This window comes from Petaurus breviceps, unplaced genomic scaffold, assembly GCF_028583685.1.
Source record: "Petaurus breviceps papuanus isolate PSGF00001 unplaced genomic scaffold, PetGlider_PUasm1.0 81, whole genome shotgun sequence".
NCBI classification, from domain to species: Eukaryota; Metazoa; Chordata; class Mammalia; order Diprotodontia; family Petauridae; genus Petaurus; species Petaurus breviceps.
In genome coordinates, this window is record NW_027186546.1 from 5,555,481 (window position 1) to 5,575,238 (window position 19,758).

General features: G+C 35.0%; 1 protein-coding gene across 3 annotated transcripts in view; it reads right to left on the reverse strand.

Annotated features, from left to right (window-relative positions):
- The window catches only part of LOC138176119 (inositol 1,4,5-trisphosphate-gated calcium channel ITPR2), a 529,530-nt gene that overhangs the window by 52,533 nt on the left and 457,239 nt on the right, over positions 1–19,758 (reverse strand). For all 3 annotated transcript variants that reach the window (XM_069106877.1, XM_069106875.1, XM_069106876.1), the window contains 3 exons: positions 17,232–17,362; positions 15,393–15,558; positions 8,012–8,172 (listed from right to left, as the gene is read on the reverse strand). In XM_069106877.1, coding sequence (XP_068962978.1) covers positions 8,012–8,172; positions 15,393–15,558; positions 17,232–17,362 — 458 coding nt within the window. The remainder of the gene's footprint in view (positions 1–8,011; positions 8,173–15,392; positions 15,559–17,231; positions 17,363–19,758) is intronic.

The window sequence follows — 19,758 nt, forward strand, 5'->3', positions numbered from 1 at the left end:
TAGAGGTTGTTTCATAAGGACACTGAGACTGAGAAGTTGTCCAAGGTAATACCGGTCACTAACCTGCAAAATTGGGCTTCGAACCCAGACCTTGCAATTCCCTATCCATTGCTCTTTCCGCTGAGCCATGGTGTTCCTGCTAATCTATCTTTATATTTCCAAGGAAATTAGCCTGTCAATAGGACCTTAACACAATGGCATTATTTCACTGTAATTATTCTTTAAACTAATTACTCATAATGAGATATGGGTTATGTCAATCTTTTGGAAATCATTTAATAAAAATTGTGTGGCTTTACGGGATATACTACTTCTTCCCACAACTTGCATTTTGATAGCATCTGTTATCCTTTGGAAGAAAGCCAAACTTTCAGAGCAAATGTATCAGTCTTAACAACGTGAACATTATTATTCCAGAAAGCCAACTGAGATTTGAACAAGATCTTACGGTGATGACAAGAACTGGGAAACAAATTTTTTCCTTATAACAACAGGAAAAATTATTTTTATTAAAGTTATGAGAATCACAGATATGATATTCCTTTATAAACTTAAAATAAATGTTTTAGGATTGTTTCTAAGAGGTCACAACATACAAAACAGAAACAAACTTATCTTGCCCTGGATATTCAGTGAAGGACAGATGCATCAGAATAACCCCATGCTACTCATGTTGTTACATTCACGTGATTCAGATTTATTTATCAAAGTTGAGCTTGGAAATGATCATGTCTAATATACTCATACTTTCACATATCAGAACTTTCAGAGTTGGTAAACTTACTGGTGAGAGGCTATTTTTTTCCATTTCAGGATCCTCAGATCAGACACCATTTTTTTCCTTATGATTCCTTTTTTTCAGTGGTAGAAACTACAGGAACACAAATCCTTGACTGCGATTTGTTTTTATCTAGGCAGCATGGGACAATGGAAAGAGTAGTCTCTCTGGAATCAGAGAACCCAGGTACAGATCTCACTTTGTAAATTGCCTTTGGAGATAAGATATGGCAACTGCTTATGCAACTGATAAGGACCCTGTCTCTTCAGGAACTAGAGATATAAAAAGCCCAGGAAAAAAGTTCTTGACACCAAACTTCTCTGGCACAGTCAAATGGTTCAAGTTCAGTACTAAATATGCTTTTTGTCAGCAAAAATATAATCTAAAAAGATGCATTACCATCTGATTTTCCACTGCAGCCCAAGAATCATGAGACCTTTCCATCTGATTTGCCAATGAAACCTCATATATGTGTGGTCTTTCCCATTAGAGTATGAGCTCCTTAAGAATGGGGACTGTCATTCTTTTATATTTGTACTTATGGAACTGAGCACATAATAAGTGTGTAAAATCAATCAATAAACAAGGACCTACTATATGTCAGCCACTATACTAGGCATGGGGGATACAAGAACAAAGAATGAAACAATCCCTTTTCCCATGGATCTTACATTCTGATAGGAGAGTCAAATATATATAGAAATGCATATGAAAAATATAAGGTAAATAAATACAAATATAGACAGAGTAGTTAAACACAAGGTTACTGGGAAGTAAGGACACTGGTAGGGGGATCAGGAAAGGATTCCTGAAGAATATGGTGCCTGAGTTGTACAATAAAGGAAGAGAGGGACACCATGAGGTGAGATGAAGAGGGAATGCATTCTGAGTATGAAAGCATCTAGTACAAAGAGATGTCAGATAAAGTGTTGTTAATGAGAAACACAGAGATAACTAGTTGGATGAAGAGTAGAGTGTGAGATGGGAAACAATATATGATCTGGATGGAAAGATAGGTTGGGTTCCTGTCGTATAGGATTTTAAAAGCTAAACAAAGTAATTTTATTCTAGAGTCAACAAGAAGTTATTGCAGTTGGTTGAGTAGAGAAGTCACATGGTCAGAAGTACCTTTAAGGAAAATTGCTTTGATAGCAGTACACAGAATGGAGTTTAGTGGTGAGAGACTCGTGGCAGGGAGACCAAATAGGAGGCTATTGTAATAAGTCAGGTTAGATCAGGGAGATGTTGTGAGGACACTAATGGCAAGATTTAATAAATTATTAGACATGGGATGAAAGACAGTGAAAGCAGGATAATGCTGAGATTACAAACCCAAGGCACTAGAAGAATGGTACTGCCATTCTTTCAGGCTAAAGGTATGACCTTAGACAAAAATAGTGAAGTTTTAGAGGGAAAGAGTTCAGCATTAGACTTATTGAGTTTATGATATCTCTAAGATATCCAGTTTTAAATGTCCATTGGGCAATTGGTGATGCTTTTCATTTATTCCTTTGTTACTAACTGGGTCACTTAACCTCCTTAGGCCTCCATTTCCTCAACTATAAAATCAAGAAGTTGGAATAGATGACTTCTGATATATCTTCCAGTTCTAGATCCATTATCCTATGACATATTCAAGTATTCCTTGAATTCAAGGGAGCTCTGACTAAAACTAAAAACTTGTGCAACATTGACATAGTGGAAACAGATTTTTTGCATTTTTGGTTGCTATTGTCTTTCAATATAAAGCAGTTGGAAAGATGTCTTCACGTTATAGAAGAAAATGTCTTTCAAACAAGTATTAGCTATGCTTAAACTAGTACTATTGAGTAGTTAGAAAGTCCAAGTCCTTAAAAAAAACAAAAACAAAATTTTACTATATTCATTGCCTTCTGAGGAATGTTTTTCCACATTTCTGGTCTTCCTTTCTAGTTAGCTACTTCACTACCCAGCGGGACCTCTTCATTATAATTTACCTGGTCCTTTTCTGAAAGCAGGTTTAGTTTTCTCTTTGGAGACATCACAAAGCTTTATTTTTTTTCTGTCTTTCTTTTGAAAACAGAAGGAATATTGGAATAATTTTAGTCCTTGGGAGAAATTTCATGTTTCCATTTGGCTCTGTAAAAGCATTTCTGCCATTTAAGTTAATCTCTTTCCTTCCTGTCATCATAAGGTGATCACCTCTTGCCTATTCAATTATCAAGAAAGCAGAAAGGAAAATCCATAACATGATTATAGAACAGGCTTTTGAAGGACCCTTTCTATTTAAATACAAGTGCGCACTGCTTATTGATTTGTTGTTTTAATGGAACTAGAAGTAAAGGGGCAGAAATACCATGGATGCCCTGGATATTGGGGCTTTAATACGTTAATAACGTAATGCAAATGCCTCTTCTTTTTTTTTTTTTTAAGATGAGGAAACTAAGGCTCATAGAGTTGGAACGCTTTTCTTAAGATTACAATTTTGAATCTAAACTGAGGCTTTCTTGACACCAATACAGTTTTCTTTCTACTATACCATACTGCTTTATAGTTTACCTGTATGTCATTTTTTGTCAGGAGAGCTAATTAACTACCTAGCTAATACTTTTTCAATTTTATCTCCCTTTTGCCACATGAATTTTTAAAATATAACTCTGGAAAACCTCTTGCTCTTCTACTAAAAGACATTATAGTTTAATGATATTAGTACTAGAATATAAGTTAGGAGAAAAAGGTTCAATTTGGGGTTCTACTACTGACTTGAACTGCTTGCTTCCCTTAATCACCATTTCCCAAACATAAATTTAGATTAGAAAATTGGTATTTGTTTACATGAAAAAACATAGTAATACACACATTTAACACACATGGAAATTAGAAACAAAGATAAAATAAAATAATTCTGGCAATAGATTAAGCAAGGAAGTCTCTAACTAGAAGCTCAAGGATCTCCCAACATATTAGCATTAATAATGTGGAAAGTGAAGAACTGATATATTGACTTCTTTATCCAATTTTAGAATGACAATAGGTTTCCCTCCTTAAAGTGTAAACAAGTTTTTAAAATCTCATGAATTTCTTAGTTCTTTAAATTAGGTTTTAGTGGAAAATTGAGCAGTTATATAATTATACCCAATTATATAATTAGTATAAATTATAAAATAGAATCAGAACACTTAATTTCATAATTGTGACACATAATACTAAGGAAATTATCATAGCAAATGGTGATAATGGGTGCTACATGTGTAGCACAGATCTCCAAATGCAAATCAATCTTTGATGAGCCAAAATATTTTCCTCTCCAATAGTTATGACCTGAAAATATGGTTTAACTAAACAAAATTGCTTTGGGGTTGCAGAATGACAAAAGAACATCTGGAAAATTGTTTATTCTTTTTATTCCTTGTGTAATTGGGGATAAAGGGAGTAGGTAAATGGGTCTCTTTTCAATTTAGTTAAATAGGAAATTGCCCTCAGTGTATGGGGTCTTGACTGATATTGGTAATGTGGTATTCATCCTCAAAAGGACAGCAGAGTTCAAGGCCTTTCTAGTATAATTTAGGAAACGGGCTCAGGAGTAGTATGGTGACTTGCCCAGAGACAAGTTGCTAGCAAGTTGAAAGGCTAGGACTTACTACTAGGTCCTTTCTACCAATGTTCTCTGATTCCAAACCCAGTTCTCTTTCTAATATATAGGGCTTTTTCTTATTCATTTGTTCATGTAACAACTTCATGTAAGAAACTCTTCTAAGCAGAGAAAGAGATACAAATCAATATAACTAAAATGATCCCTGAGATGCAGGATCTTACCATCTAGTACAGAAGATATATGTATACAGTATATTACATACATATACAGGGGCATGGTTAGACTGCAGTTTGTCTGAAAAAGATCTGGAGGGTTCAGTGGTCTGCAAGCTCAATAAGAGCTAGCTATATGGTATGACACCCAAAAAAGCTAACATGATCTTGAGTTGCATTAAGAGAAGCATAGTTTCCAGGGATAGGAAGGGAATAGTCCCATTGTAGTAGGCCCTGGTTATATCACCTCCAGAGTACTGTGTTCAGTTCTGGATACCATAGTTTAAGAAGGATTCTGATAAGCTGGGAACTATTTAAAGAAGGTTATCTAGGATATAAAGGAAAGGGCCTTGAATCTATATCATATAAGAATTGTTGAAGGAACTAAAATTGTTTAGTCTAGGAAAAAGAATAACATGATACATATGCAACTGGCTGTCCTGTAGAAGAGGGATCAAATTTGTTCTGCTTGGCCCCAGGAGGCAGAACCTAGAAGCAATAGGTGGAAATTGCAAAAAGACATGTAAAACTTTTTGTAAGGAAAATCTTCCTTATGACTAGAGGTAACCTAAAGTAGAATTGCTGCCTTGAAAGGCAGTGGGTTCCTACATACTGGAGGGAGCTTAAAGACCAAGGTTATTTATTTATTAATTTTTGTTATGAGTTGGGACTAGGTGGTCTCTGAGGTCTCTTCACTCAGATATTCTGTGATTCTGTGATAAGTCAATATTAAAAATATGTACACATATATGGCAAGAACTTAAGTAAAAATGAGTCAATTAGCAATATAAAACAATACTATATTGATGTCATGAGGTAATAAATATATTATTAGCTTTAGTCATGTGATAGGAAGAACATTCAGATTACAAAGACTGAGGGGAATGGGAAGTGAGGAAATGCAGATATCTGTTACAGGCATCATCCTAAGAATTTCTGCAGTAAACAAGAGAAAAAAGATGGGACAGTAGGTAGATGGGTTAGAATCAATCAATAAAGCATTTATTAAGTGTCTACTATATGCCAGACCCAATGTTAGATGCTGGGGATTCAAATACAAAAATGAAACAATTCTAAGAAGCTATTGAGATCTTTGAAAAGGCCTAAGGACACTTCTAGGCATATAGGAAGGAGCCAGCTGAAAGAGAAAAATTAAAGATGCAAGAATAAGAAAGGATGACTACTGGAGCAAGGTTCTAAAGGTAGAAGTAGGAGGAAATGACATCATGGGGGCCATTAGTGGGATCAGCCTTAGTGAGGAAGAGTAATACCTTTTCTCTTCCCATAAAGAAGGTAGGGGAAAAAACGGTGCTGCTGAGTTTGGGGGAATACAAAAGGAGAACTAAGGAAGCTCACATCAAATGGTTTTAATCTTATCAGTAAAGGAGGTACTCTATCTTAATTTTGGTTAATAGAAAGGAGATATTTAGACATCTTGGTTTTGAGTTTGAAGGTAAGAAAACTGTGCTGTGAAAATTCTGTTAATTTTTCAGACCCTACAGTTCAGAGTTCTTACAATTAGGACTAATGTGAAATGCATTAGTGTGTTTTATCAGAAAAATCCAATTCCCAGAGCAGAAAGATTAATATATTTTCCATGAATATTAATGTGGATTCTGGTATTCATAATTATAGAATCATATTGTTAGAGTTAGAAGGAATCTTAGAGATTGATTTATACAACCCCCTCATTTTACAGATGAAGAAACTGAGGCCCTAAGAGACTAAAGAACTTGGTCAAGGCCAGAGAGTAAAGCAGTGGCAGGATGGAGACTAAACCCCAAGTCTCCTGACTTCCAGCTTGGAAATATAATAGCAGAGAAAAAAATTCAAATAGTTGAGGTAACAACTTTGGGGAGATGGAGGTATGGTATTCCCAAAACTTAGCATGTTCATGCTTTTCTGATTTCTCTAATATAGGTAGAATCATTTCCTAAGAATTATTTAAGGTTCTTTTCCTTTATATAACTCCCTGATAGTTGTATCAGGTGATACAGTTTCAAATTTTCATTCATAACTCCACTTTTACAACAAAAGTCTACCTGTTGGTAAACTAGAGCACCCCCTCCTAAAACTACTTTGTATGCATAACTCAGGACTCCAGCTCATTTGCATTAGACTTTTTTCTAATATGTCTACCTGTCATCTCCTTTAATAGAATGGAGAATTAGGTCTCTGAAGAATTAAAAATGAGTAACATAGACAGAAATAGAAAAGCTCGGAGGAAGGCAATACTATATAAAAACGAATGGTACAAATGGATGTCATCAAGGTAATGTGTCCTAGAAACATGGGCTATTTCTATGTCTAGAGTAAGGGATAATCGATGGACAATACTAGGGCTATATTAATAACCTTGAAATGTTGGGAAAAGGTGAGAAAGGTTCCTAGCATGTTCAATAGTGAACCTAGGGAAAAATATGAGCTGCACCAAAAAACAAAAGGCATAATGAGCTATAATTTGTATCAAGGGAGGGAATATCCAAATAGATGAGCTCATCTAGCTCTAAGTATAGGAGCAATTAGTACCAAGCACTATTCTATCTCAAGAATCCATTGTGTTGCTGGTATAGGTACTTCCTTCACTAGCAACCACATTAAGTGACAGTCTTTTTTATTATACTGTAGCAGTTTAAACATGTGTGATCTATTGTTCTACCTGGCTATTAGCTGTTATTTTATAAGTATGGATAACTTCTGATATAGAAACTCCCTTCACCAATGGCAATTCATTTATAATTTATAATCTTAGAAAGCTTCATGAGACACTAAAAGGATCAAAAGATTTAACCACTGTCATATATCCAACTGGTCTAGGTAAGAATCAGGGTTTGCATGGAGGTCTTCATGATACCAAAGCAGGCCCTCTATTCACTTTATCATACTGCCTCTTGTTTATGTCCAGAATGGTATGGTAACTAGAGAGCCAACCTTAGAATCAGAATAACCTGGGTTCCCAAGTTTTGACATATACTGGCAAGGTCATTTATCCCAGACAAGGCATTTAAATTCTTAGTGCTCTAGCAACTCTCTAAGACTATAAGTGGCAGAGAAGGTGCCAGTCTACATTGTGGTTGTAGACTGCACATCTATATTGTACATCTACATTGCAGTTTCCTCCCTATACCATAGTAACTACACATCCAGTCCCCATCCTATACTAATGCATATAAGAGAATATCAGCTTCTGGAGGGCAGGGACTGTTTCTTTTTTGCCTCTGTCTCCCAAGTGCCTAACATAGCAATACATACTTAATAAAAACTTGTTGAATGATTAACACATAATCAGTACTAGTGTTTCTTATATATTAGCAGTCCCATTTCAAACTTTTCAGTGACCATTTCTAAATCCTTCCATGTTGAAGATGGGGGTTGGCAAAGCTTGAAATGACTATAAAACAAAACAGATCCACTGATATTCAACATTAAAATTTTTGGATGACTTACCGCAATCATTTGAGCTACATAACTTTCAGGTCCAGTGTATTCAGTTGGGTCTTTAACTTTCACCAGAACTATGAAGTACAAATAATGCCACATATTGTGTTCAGACTTAATGTGCTCCTCAAATGATACAGTTTTGTTATCAAACTTGTCTCTCTCAAGTCCTGAAAAATGCACAAAATATGAAAAATAGATAACTTGCAATTTAAGCAACATAACTCTTATAAATAAAGGAATCATGATTTTTACATACATTTAATTACTTTAATTAAAAGCAACGTAATAATTTTGTATTCATTTAGCACTTTAAGGTTTACAACTGTAAAGTAAGTGCTATAAGAAACCTCCAAAAATAAGAAACATTAATACTTGTTAATCTTAGACCTGACTTTTTTATGCATTATTTTTTATTAGTATGTGTCATTTATTTACAGACAGCAAAATATGTTAAAAAAGTGTATATGCCACTTGGAGGTAATTTTTAGACTATGGTTTTATATAAGGTGGCACATTAGGGAAACAAGTCTAAAATAAGGATGCATCAATACTAGTAAACAATGTCATTTTATCTAGGATTAGGAAAACTCATAATCTTCTGGTATTTTTGGTTTAGCTAAAAATTTGTTCTTCTACCAGGTAACAGAAAGTAGGTATTTGAGAGAGAAATATAAACTATTTGTAGTTAGCAAAATGTAATGAAATATATTAGAAATTTATCTAGCACTTTGGAATATTATTCTCTTTCAGTAAGAGTTGTTCAATTTTCAGAGTACATTTTTAGATCCTAGAAGGATACTAAGAATAGAAACTAAACAGTAAAACTCCTTTTAAAAAGTTAAACATGGAAAAAAGTGATGGGAGCTAAAAAGAAAAATATATACAGAAAAATACTGAATTCCCAAAGAAAATGGAATATTGAGATTCATTGCGGTTTTCAGTTTGAATACTGGTGATACCTCCAAGCAGCTGATTCCATTCTTCATTCTACTATCTAGTTTTCCACATGAACCCTAGAAAAATTACAGAGTTTCTCTGGATTTCACATGTTTTATTAGAAAAAAGGGAATAAAACACTTCATAGTCATGTAGAAGACATTAAATAATAAATGAACAGCATTATAAAAATTGTTATAGAGATAACAGCGCAATTAAAGTCAATAAGTACTAATTAAGTGCTTACTCTGAGACACAGCATTGGTATAATAGAGGGAGAGCTGGACTTGGAGTCAGAATGACCTGATTACTTTACATCTACTCTGTATGTGTCTTGTATGTACCTATTTATATTCATGTTGTATCTTCCATTAGAACATAAGCTTCTTGAGGCAAGAGATTGTTTTTCCTTTCTTTGTATTCTTGACATGTGGTAGGTACTTAATAAATGCTGGTTGATTGATTGCTTAGGCTCATGTCCCTCCTCAGGTACATACTGGCTGTGTAATCCTGGACAAGCCACAAACCCCCTCAGTGTTCCTGGAAACTCTTTAAGTGCAAAGTGGTTATTAAATCTACATTGGTGGAATGAGCTTTCCTACTAGGTAGTTCCCTAAAGCAATTAAATTATAGATCTGGTAGAAGGCAGAGAGTGGGGGAAGCACTGGTGATACAAAGAAAAATGAAACAGTCCCTGCTCTCAAAGACTTTATATTGTATTAGATAACATATCCCACTAAAGTCAACTAAATATTTATTAAGCACTTACTACATACACTAGATGAAAATAAAAACCTTGTTCAATGAAGACTAACTATGCCCTTTCTTTGTATGGAAAACCTGGAATGTGAATGGTTAATGCTGGAACACCTGACCCCCTTACTAACATGAATATTTTGTATCAGCAATTTTCATTATGATGGGATTCAAGGTCTATAAATGATTTATTAATAATTATAGTCAGTATTTTATAGCACTATGGTTTTTAGCACTAGGCTAGTGCTAAAGCTTTACAAGTATTATCTCATTTGATCCTCACAACAACCCCAGAAGGTAGGTGATATTATTGTCCTCATTTTATAGATGAAGAAACTAACACAGAGATTAAGTGACTTGCCAGAGTCCCCCAGCTAGTAAATATCCAAGGCCAGGTTTGAACTCTGACCTTCTGCCTACAGGCCAAGCTCTCTATCCACTGTACCATTCAACTGCCTTAATTAATACAGCATAAGAATGTGGCTTTCTTCTCATTTAGGCAACTATGTTCAGCAAATCTGTAGGCACATATACCAATTGGTGCTGAGAAAGAGAGAAAGCAAGGTTAACTGAGGTTGAGGGATTTTTACTGGGATCCTACCTACATGATAGGACAGATATCTGATGATGGCAAATAAGACAAAATAAAAAACCAACTGCTTTTAGGAGATACTTAATTCCTCCCTTCCGTGTTGTCCGATTCATCGTTTTCCTCATGGTTCTGTAATAGTTGGTACTGCAATACCTTTCTTAGTGATCTCTCATGCTCCAATCATTAAGAAACAGTATTCAGATTATAAACAAAATTATTTTCTATGCTCACTCTAACTACATCACTCTGCTAAATAATTCTCTGAAGACTTCCTTCTGAGTCAAATGTAGACATATAATAATTGTCTTCAAATGAGACAAGCCCATTTACTCTATCACTGTACTCACTACACCCTTTTCTAACTCTGAACTTTGGTCAATCAATATATGAGAGAATGTCTGACTTCTTAGTTCTCATATTATATAATCTCTCTTTAAATTGGCACTTGTGTTCCAGTTCTTCCAGGATGCTCTCTGAATCATTCCATCCATTCTGTAACACATTTTCATAACTCTTAAGCCATTCTTAGCTCTGATATCATTCTTGCAATTGCTATGCTTAGGGAAGTTACAAATAAATTTTTAAAAAATTTAGGAACATACCTACAGTACTTTAATACTGTTTTAGAGCAAGCCTGGAGTTATTTAAATGTACAAAACACTGCATTTACTCATACACATTTATATTGAAATGCTTGTCTCTCTTATTTCTACTTTTAGAGTAAGGCCTTTTAAGCATAGTGACCTTGCCTAACACTGACTGCTTTTTGACACATTGAGCATGTATGCTTACATTTATTTGCTGAACAAATATTTATTAAAAGATTTTTATATGCAGTACATTGCTTTAGACATTGTGGGGGATCTTCAGTCCAGCATCCAGCCCCTGACTCTGCCTCTGGCCACCAATATACTTGACTACTAAGCTAGAGCAAGACCAAAGACATGGTTCCACTCCCTTCCTAATGCCTAAAGGGAGAAAATAAAAATCATTATCATCATCATCAACATCATATATATAGGTTTTTAAATTTTGGAAAGCACTTTACATTTCATTTCATTTGTTCCTCAACATTCTTGTTAAGATAGGTGCTATTAATATCACCATTTTATAGATGAGGAAACTGAGGGTGACAAAGGTTAATCATCTCCTATTTCTTCTATATATAGTTTGTATGTATTTGTTTACTTGTTTTTTCCCCCATTAAACTGTGCTTTACTTCAAAGGCAGGAACTATCTTTTGCCTCTTCTTATATTTCCAGCCTTTAGCGGAATGCCTGGAACATACTTAGCACGAATAATTGTTTGCTGAGTTATCAACAATTGTTTGTTGAGTTACCTTTCCCTCTTAGATACTCTCTTTCCTGGGTTCTTGTGACAGTAACATCTCTTGCTCCTCCTACTACAAATCTGATTAATATTTGCAGGATCATCTGGATCATCATACATTTCATTTCCCCTATGCATAGGTATACTCCAGGGCTCTGTCCTGGGCCATCTTCTCTAAATGATTTCATCAGTTTATCATCAGCTCAACTATTATCTCTATGAGATGGCTCTCAGACTTGCATATTGAGCCCTAATCTCCCTAGTGACCTCTAGTTCTGAATCTCCAACTACCTTCTCAGTATCTCCAGATGGGTATCACATTAAGTTTCTCAAACTCAGCAGGTCTAATCATATCTCATTATTACACACATACCCTGAAACCTACCAATCTTCCTAATTTCCCTATTTGTGTCCAGGGTACCATTGTTTCTCCAATCACCCTAAATGACAACCTAGGAATCAAACTTTACTATTCCTTTTCCCTCACCCCTCATATCCAATCAGTTGCCAGATCTTGTAAATTCTTCCTCCATAATATCTCTTTCTTTCATCTCTTTTCTATCCACACAACCCCCAACTTAATTAAAGCTTTTATTTATTATTAATCTGGACTATATCCTAGCACTTAATATCCTAGCACTCAGCCTCTACTCTCTTCAATCTATCTCCCACAAAGCTGCCAAATTAATATCCATGAGGCACAGTTTTTACAAGGTTACTCCCCTCTCAAAATGTTTTCATGGCTCTCTGTTGTCTCTTGGATAAAACAGAGAGTCTTCTATTTGGTGTTCAAAGCCCTTCAAAATCTGTCTCTTACCATTCTTTCCAGGAGTATTACATATTATTGGCTCTTACACATTTTTATTCTTGTCAAATTGGTCTACTTACTATTGTCTATACATGATACTGTATATCCCGCCTCAGTGCCTGGAATACTCTCATTCTTCCTTTCTGCCTTATAGAAAGAATCTTGAGTTCCTTTCATGCCATGTCCTACAAGAGGCCTGTCCTGATTCTTGCTATTTTTAGTTCTCCCCTGTTATGGTAATGGGAATTTGAAGATCTTCCCTGCCCCTTAATAAGCATAAGGGAATTTGAAGACTTTCCCTGATTTGAAGATTTTCCATGCCCCCTAATAGGCTGAATGTAATCACATTCAGTAGTAGGAGGAGTTTTCTGAAGGGTAGAACAGAGCCCACAGGAAGCTGGGAATCAGAGCCATTAGAGCTGGAGGAAAGAGAGGACACACCCAGGGAGACAACTAGGTTTGTGAGTGTTGGTTTGTGGGAAACCCAAAAGGATGATGTGCTTCATATTGTGCTATGGTGTATCAATGCCTTTGTTACTATGATGGATTTGACTTTCTGTTGTTGGGATTCAGTTTTCTGGTATCTGAATAAATGTTTTGCTTCTATCTTCTATATGGAGAGTCTGTTACATTTTTGAGAACTATTCTGGCATATTTACAGTCGCCATCAGCACCATGAATACTATGTTGGCACAATATCCCCTCCTGAAATTGCTTTGTTACCTGTTTTGTATTTACTTATCTGTGCCAATATTGTTTTCCTCCAACAGAATATAAGCTTTCTTAGAGCAGGGATTGGTTTATTTTCATTTTTTTTTACCATAATAGCTATCATATATGCCTTGTACATGGTAAGTGCATAGTAAATGCTTGTGGAGTTGAACTGAATCTAAACACACATATATCTGAGTGTAGACACATGCACATATGTCCACACATGTATGTCTGATGCACTGCATATGCATGTAGACATGTTTATATACTGCAGGTACCCATTATCTGTGTATATAACCATGTATATGCTTGTGTTCATATGTGTATAAATGTATACACATATGTCTATGTCTAAGAAGTTTATATTTAGATTTTTCCTTACATAAGAATCATAAAACTTTAGATTAGGACCAAAGAAATCATCTGGCTCTTTTGAGATATGAATAAACTGAAGTAAAGAGGTTAAGTGATTAGCAGATGATCAAATAGAAGGCAAATGAAAGAGTTAGGATTTAATCTATGCTATTTGACTATAAATTCATTCTTCTTTTCCTTAGATAACACTGTTCTATGAGATGTTTATAAATTACTGCAATAAGAGTCAGTATGTGATAAATGCCATGTAAATGCTATCTGCCAGTACTAGAAAGTTTCCAAAGAAGAGCTCACTGCCTGACCAAATGACTAGAGAAGAGTTCATGGAAGACATGGCAAGGTAGGATTTAGAAATGGTAGGATTTTAATAGGCTCATAGGCTGAGATTGAGATAAGGGAATTCTAAGCTAAAAGAATGGTATACACAATGGCAAGAAGGATATATAGATAAATTCTGAAGTACAAGGTAGTAGGTGACAACAAAAATGTTTTGAGATAGAGTATAGGAAGCTAAAGAGTTCATTTCCTTTATCTTCTTGGTAAAAAAAAAAAAAGGAAAGTAAGGTTGTGGAAGGTATAAAGGGAATTAGAAACTTGAATAAAGTATTGCTGTGGATCAATTGTGTTCAACTCTTCGTGACCCCAGTTGAGGTTTTCTTGGTATAAAATACTGTAGAGCGATTTGCCATTTCCTTCTCCAGCTCACGTTATAGATGAGGAAACTGAGGCAAACAGGGTTAAATGACTTGCCCAGGGTTACACAAGTAGTGAGTGTTGGGGGCTAGATTCGAACTCATGAAGATGAATCTTCCTGATTCCAAGTACAGTACTCTATCCACTGAACCACTTAGTTGCCTTGAATAAGGTAGAAAATGACTAAAATGTATGCCGGGGGAATGTGATAGGGAATAAATGAGGTGAGAAAAAGAACTGCTGAACAGTGTAATAAAGGCCTAGCTGATATTATACAATATGAATTTTTGGTGGATTCATGGTTAGAAGAAAAGTCTTAGAGGTAGGAAAATCTGGGTTCAAGACTCATCTCTGACATATCTTTGTGGTATGACTCTGAAAAAGTCAATTTCTCTGCTCCTGGCAATCCCCTAAGATTGTCATGCTGAACTGCATTAGTAGATGGAGTTATCAAAACTAATGAAGTGACAGGTTCAATACCTATCCCAATTGCCAAAGCTTCACAACTTTCTCTAGCAGTTTTTGGCATCCTGGAACATAGATAGTGAATGGCAGAGGAAACCATGACATCAAAGAATATCAAGGTTTGGAAAGGAATTCTAAAATGTTATAGAAAATTATACTGAAATTTCTGGCGATAGGATTCAGAATATGTAGGGAGGGAAGTAAAACTGATAACGGAATGATTTACTGAGAATATAGACAGATGTCAAGAAACTAATGGTCAAGATGAGAGAGAAGGGCAGGTTCAGTAGCAGTGAGGTTGTAAAAAAGGTAAAGAAGGCAAGTAAAGGGTGAGAGACTGAAAGGAACCAGTGGAAACCAAAATGACGTTTTGGGGGATTTAAATCTAACTGTAATACTAACTAAATGTAAAATCACTCAAGTATTTAACTGACAAATTAATACATTAAAACTTTTCACACTTGTCATTAATGAATTATACCCTATAGTCAAAGAATCATACAAACTGTACAATATTAACTATACTAATAGAGAGATGGTAATTCATTCCTATTTATAGAGTATAAAAATGTCAGGCCTAGTTACCTAAACCCTGACAAGACGTGAGTGTAAAAATATATATTTTTTAAAATCTGCATGATAAAAGATCATTACTCGATCTAGACAGTCTTGCTGAGTGACTTCTTCATCTATTATTTTTGTATCTTGGAAACACATACCACAAATGAAGCAGGTTGTCTTTAGAATTTCTTCCTTTTTCTGTTTTTCACTTCTGAGATCAGCAAATGTATCAATGATAACACCAAAAATCAAGTTCAGAACAATAATGATGACAATGAAATAAAAAAGAAGGTCATAAACCACTCTAGCAGCAAACAAGGGTTCCTGAAATAAAGACAATATTTTCACGGTAAGTAATTATCAGTCAAGTCAAAGGTCCAGGCTGTACATGAAATACATGGCAAAGTTGGGGTGTTTTTGTTTCCTTAAAGAGAATGGAGAGTTTTCCAGATATCCACATATTGTTCTATTTCTTTTTAGCTTGTAGTTTTATTCCTGCCAATGAAGTGATTCTCTTTTTAAATACACAATTAGTCCCTGACTCCTTTACCACAGTGGTTGTACCTTTAGCATTTGATGTTCACTTTTCAGAAGTAGAATACAAGGCAGTTGTCAGTTTCAAATGTCAGCATCCAGTGAAGGAGCATTTCTCATTACCTTAAAGACTATTTTATTCCCTGCAAACCTCTTGACCAGAGACTGTTTTCTTGTCCTAATATTAAACCGAAGGCATAACCTAGCTTAAGCCTTATTTCCAATAGGAAGAATGATTTTTTCCTCCATTTCCAAATGTATCTCCCACCCCACACACAGTGAGCTACATCTATTAAAAGAAATTTTAAAAGAGAGAGGGAAAAGAAAGAAATTATGAAAAACTAACACATCAAATGAGTCTTGACAGTATTAGCAATATTTGATGTCTATAGCCCCAAACTTCTTCAAGAAATAGATGGAGGGACTGCATTTTCTCAACTTTTTTGGAGTTAAAAATAAAATAAAATTGGAATTTTTAAAAAGAATTATATAATAATTAAAGCTCCCACAACCCAACCCCTACAGTTTAGACAGAAGCTGTGTTGCATAGTGGGCACCAGTTCTATTAAAGAACACAAACTATGGGTCATAATTTCTAGTTATAATATACAAATCTAACAAGGAAACATTTCTTAAATCCTACTTTAAATAGAAGAAAGAATCTTCAAGTTTTTACAAGATCAATGTTTCATAGCATCTTCGAGGAAAATTTTAAAAATTATCACATAAATTGACTTTTATTTGCCTTTTGGTAATTAACTTAAATTTATATATAGTTTAGGGTTTGAAAGTCTCATTACAACCTGTGAGGTAGGTAGCACTGGCATGTTCATCATCACCACTATTCTACCCACTTTACAGATTAAGAATCTGAGACTCAAATATCAACTGACTTGCTCAGAGTCATAAGCTAGTAAGTGTCAGAGCCAGGATTTGAACTCAGGTCTACAAAGTGAAACATTACAGTATTTTCCTCTTGTTTATAGAAATCTAACTCTCTCTCTCTCTCTCTGTCTCTCTGTCTCTCTCTGTCTCTCTCTCTCTCTTTCTCTCCTCTGTGTGTGTGTGTATATATATATATATATATATATATATATAAGCAAGGCCACATTCCCCAACCCTGATTATTAAACAATCAAATCTGAGACAATGAAATCAGTCGGCTGACTTATGCAATATTGTTTTCATTCAACTGACCAGTTATTTTAATTAAGTAAACTAACTACTTATTTTATTGATCATGTAGATAGACCTACTTCAAATATCTTTTATGAATTCTTTTCTATCCATTTTTTATAAAACAATGAAAATGTTTTCCCCTTGTAATATGTTTCTATATATAGTGTGACTGACTTCAGATGAAGAAAAAAATAAACATGCTGTTAAAATTCTTTCTATGTATTATAGAAATTGGTTATCAGTGAGGTTCACAGGATTCATTTTGTACTTTACCATCCACTTACATCTTTAGAAGGCTTTCTCAGAACATCTCCTACACCACCACCATTCCTCAGGCCCTGGTTTAACACAGTAACAATGCACATCAGGAGTGTGTCACAGGTCCGTTCTATCCCATCTTCATCATCATCTTCCACTACAAAAGCAAATATATTCAACACTGAAGATAAAACATTTTCAATATATCCTCTGCATGTTTTCTTAGAACTTCACTGCAGCATTTAAAATTTTAGTTGCACTGTTGCATTTTTAAGTCACACATATTGTTAATTTTAGCTATGGTAGCAGGCACTTTGCACATGGATCAACCAGTGCATACTGACCACTTGGCACATATACAATATTTAAAGGGTTTCCCACACTTCTAGAGGAAATTAACAGTTAATAGAGAAAAATAATGTAATAAAGTACATGATGCAAGTAGTCTAAGAGTCAGACTATGTAATTAAGTGCTGACTGAAAGTGAATTCTCTAACATTGCTTGCTCATTTGTATCTTCTTGTCTAATTGGCTATATATTTTAGCTATTTCCTTTGTCAGCTGGTTCTCAAATACCTGGCATTCAGTTTTGACTTTGTAGTTATTTGTCTGGCAGAGGCTAGGTAGGTAGGTAGGGAAAAGAAAAACATATACCGTGACACAAGACTCCATTATTTTAAAAATGAAAACAGAAAAAAAATTATATTCTTTATATTATATTTTATATACTCATATAAAATTTATGATTATTCTCAGTGACTTAGATTTAAGAATGGGTATCATATGGAAACTATTATTTCCTTTATGAAATAAATAGAACAGTTAAGTAGTTATTTGAAATTATGTAGCAAGAGTCCACATGTTTTAGAACAGGGCTTCTTAATCTGAGCCCAGTAATTTGTTTTTTAAAAAAATGTTTTTATAGCTATATTTCAGCATAATTGATTTCCTTGTAATCCTATTTGTTTTGTTTTATTTATTTATGAACATTATTCTGAAAAGGGATCCATAGGCTTTACCAGACTGACAAAGAGGTCAAGGATACAAAACAAGGTTAAGGATCCCTGCTCCGTGTAAACCATCATATCATCTGCATCCTCCTCATTTTCAATTCCAGATTCATCTCATTGTTCATTACTAGAATATGTTTTGATGTTCCTCTTTTGGGGCTATGTATCCAATTATATATTATAATCTAGATAATTTTCCATTCACTTACTTTTTCATGTGTAGAGTTATATCAAACTCATTTGAATGATTATGTTGCTTAAGATACTGAGCAATGTTCTACAATTAAAAACTCAAAATGCCATTTTCTAAATTGAAGCATTAAAAGGATTTCACCTTCTATAGGGAATCACTTCTATTTGGACTTCAATGGACATCCTCCAATGTTCTGCAAGCACCTCCAGCATACATCTCCCTGTTTCTTATCCCTCCAACTGCTAGTGACCTGCCTCCCATACCATCTTAACTTCTTTGTATATATCTTCATTCATTTACTTTATACTTATACTGCATATATTTTATATGTACTTATATATAAATATAATTAAATGTCATTGCATAATAAGCAATAATGAATAAGAAAAAAGTCAGAAATGTGGGAAAACTTGAACTCAAGCAGACTGAAGTAAAGAGAACCAAGATAACAAAACACATGATGACATAAAGGAGGAAAAACACTTAAAGACATCAGAACATCAATGCAATGACTAATCTTGACTCTAGAGGACTTCTGTTGTCTTAATTCTTCATACTTCATTCTGCATCAATTTATATGTTATAATGGTAATGGAATTTGAACCCCAGAATGGAATGGACTTGTTGATGTGATGAGAAGAGGGTGAACTAGGAGGAGCTGGTGCTGTGGATAGAGAGAGGCCCAAAGAACTCCTGGGAGCCAGCATCTGGAGGCTGCTTCTACTGCTGGAGAGAGAGACAAATGAGAACTGAGGACTGAACCAGGAGGAAGCATGACTGGGGTGCCGGTATTTGGTCTGTCTGTTTGGTTGTTACTTTGTCAGATTCATCTGCTGATGGAGGACATCACTGTTGTTGCAGAAGTCCTGGGACCTTGCTATTGGTTCAGAAGCCCTGAAAGAGGATTTTCTTGTTATATGTTTACAGAAATCCTGGAAGAGAGTCTTGTTGATATTTTCAGGGGTCCCAGGACTGTACTGATGATTTGTGCTGATTCCTCAGATCTTGTTGTTATGTCTAGGTTGACTTCACAGGCAGAGAGTGAATTGATGAGGATGCTGGCAAGGTGTATCTATGTTGTGTCTTTGTTAAACCTTGTCTTCCCAGGAACAGAAACTGCTGAGAACTTGCCTCTGGTCAAGATGAAGAAAAGACCCCTCCTTGGATATTGAATGCTGTGATGATATTGTAACCTAGTTGTGACCTAGGGGTGGATGGCCTTTGTGTTTTGTGACTGACCAGGTGGATATACTTTGCTTATGATTGGAAACTAATCTCCAATTGAGACTACCCAGGGGTGGAGTACTTTGACTTTTGTACTTTGTGACTCAACTGAGGACTTAAGACTTT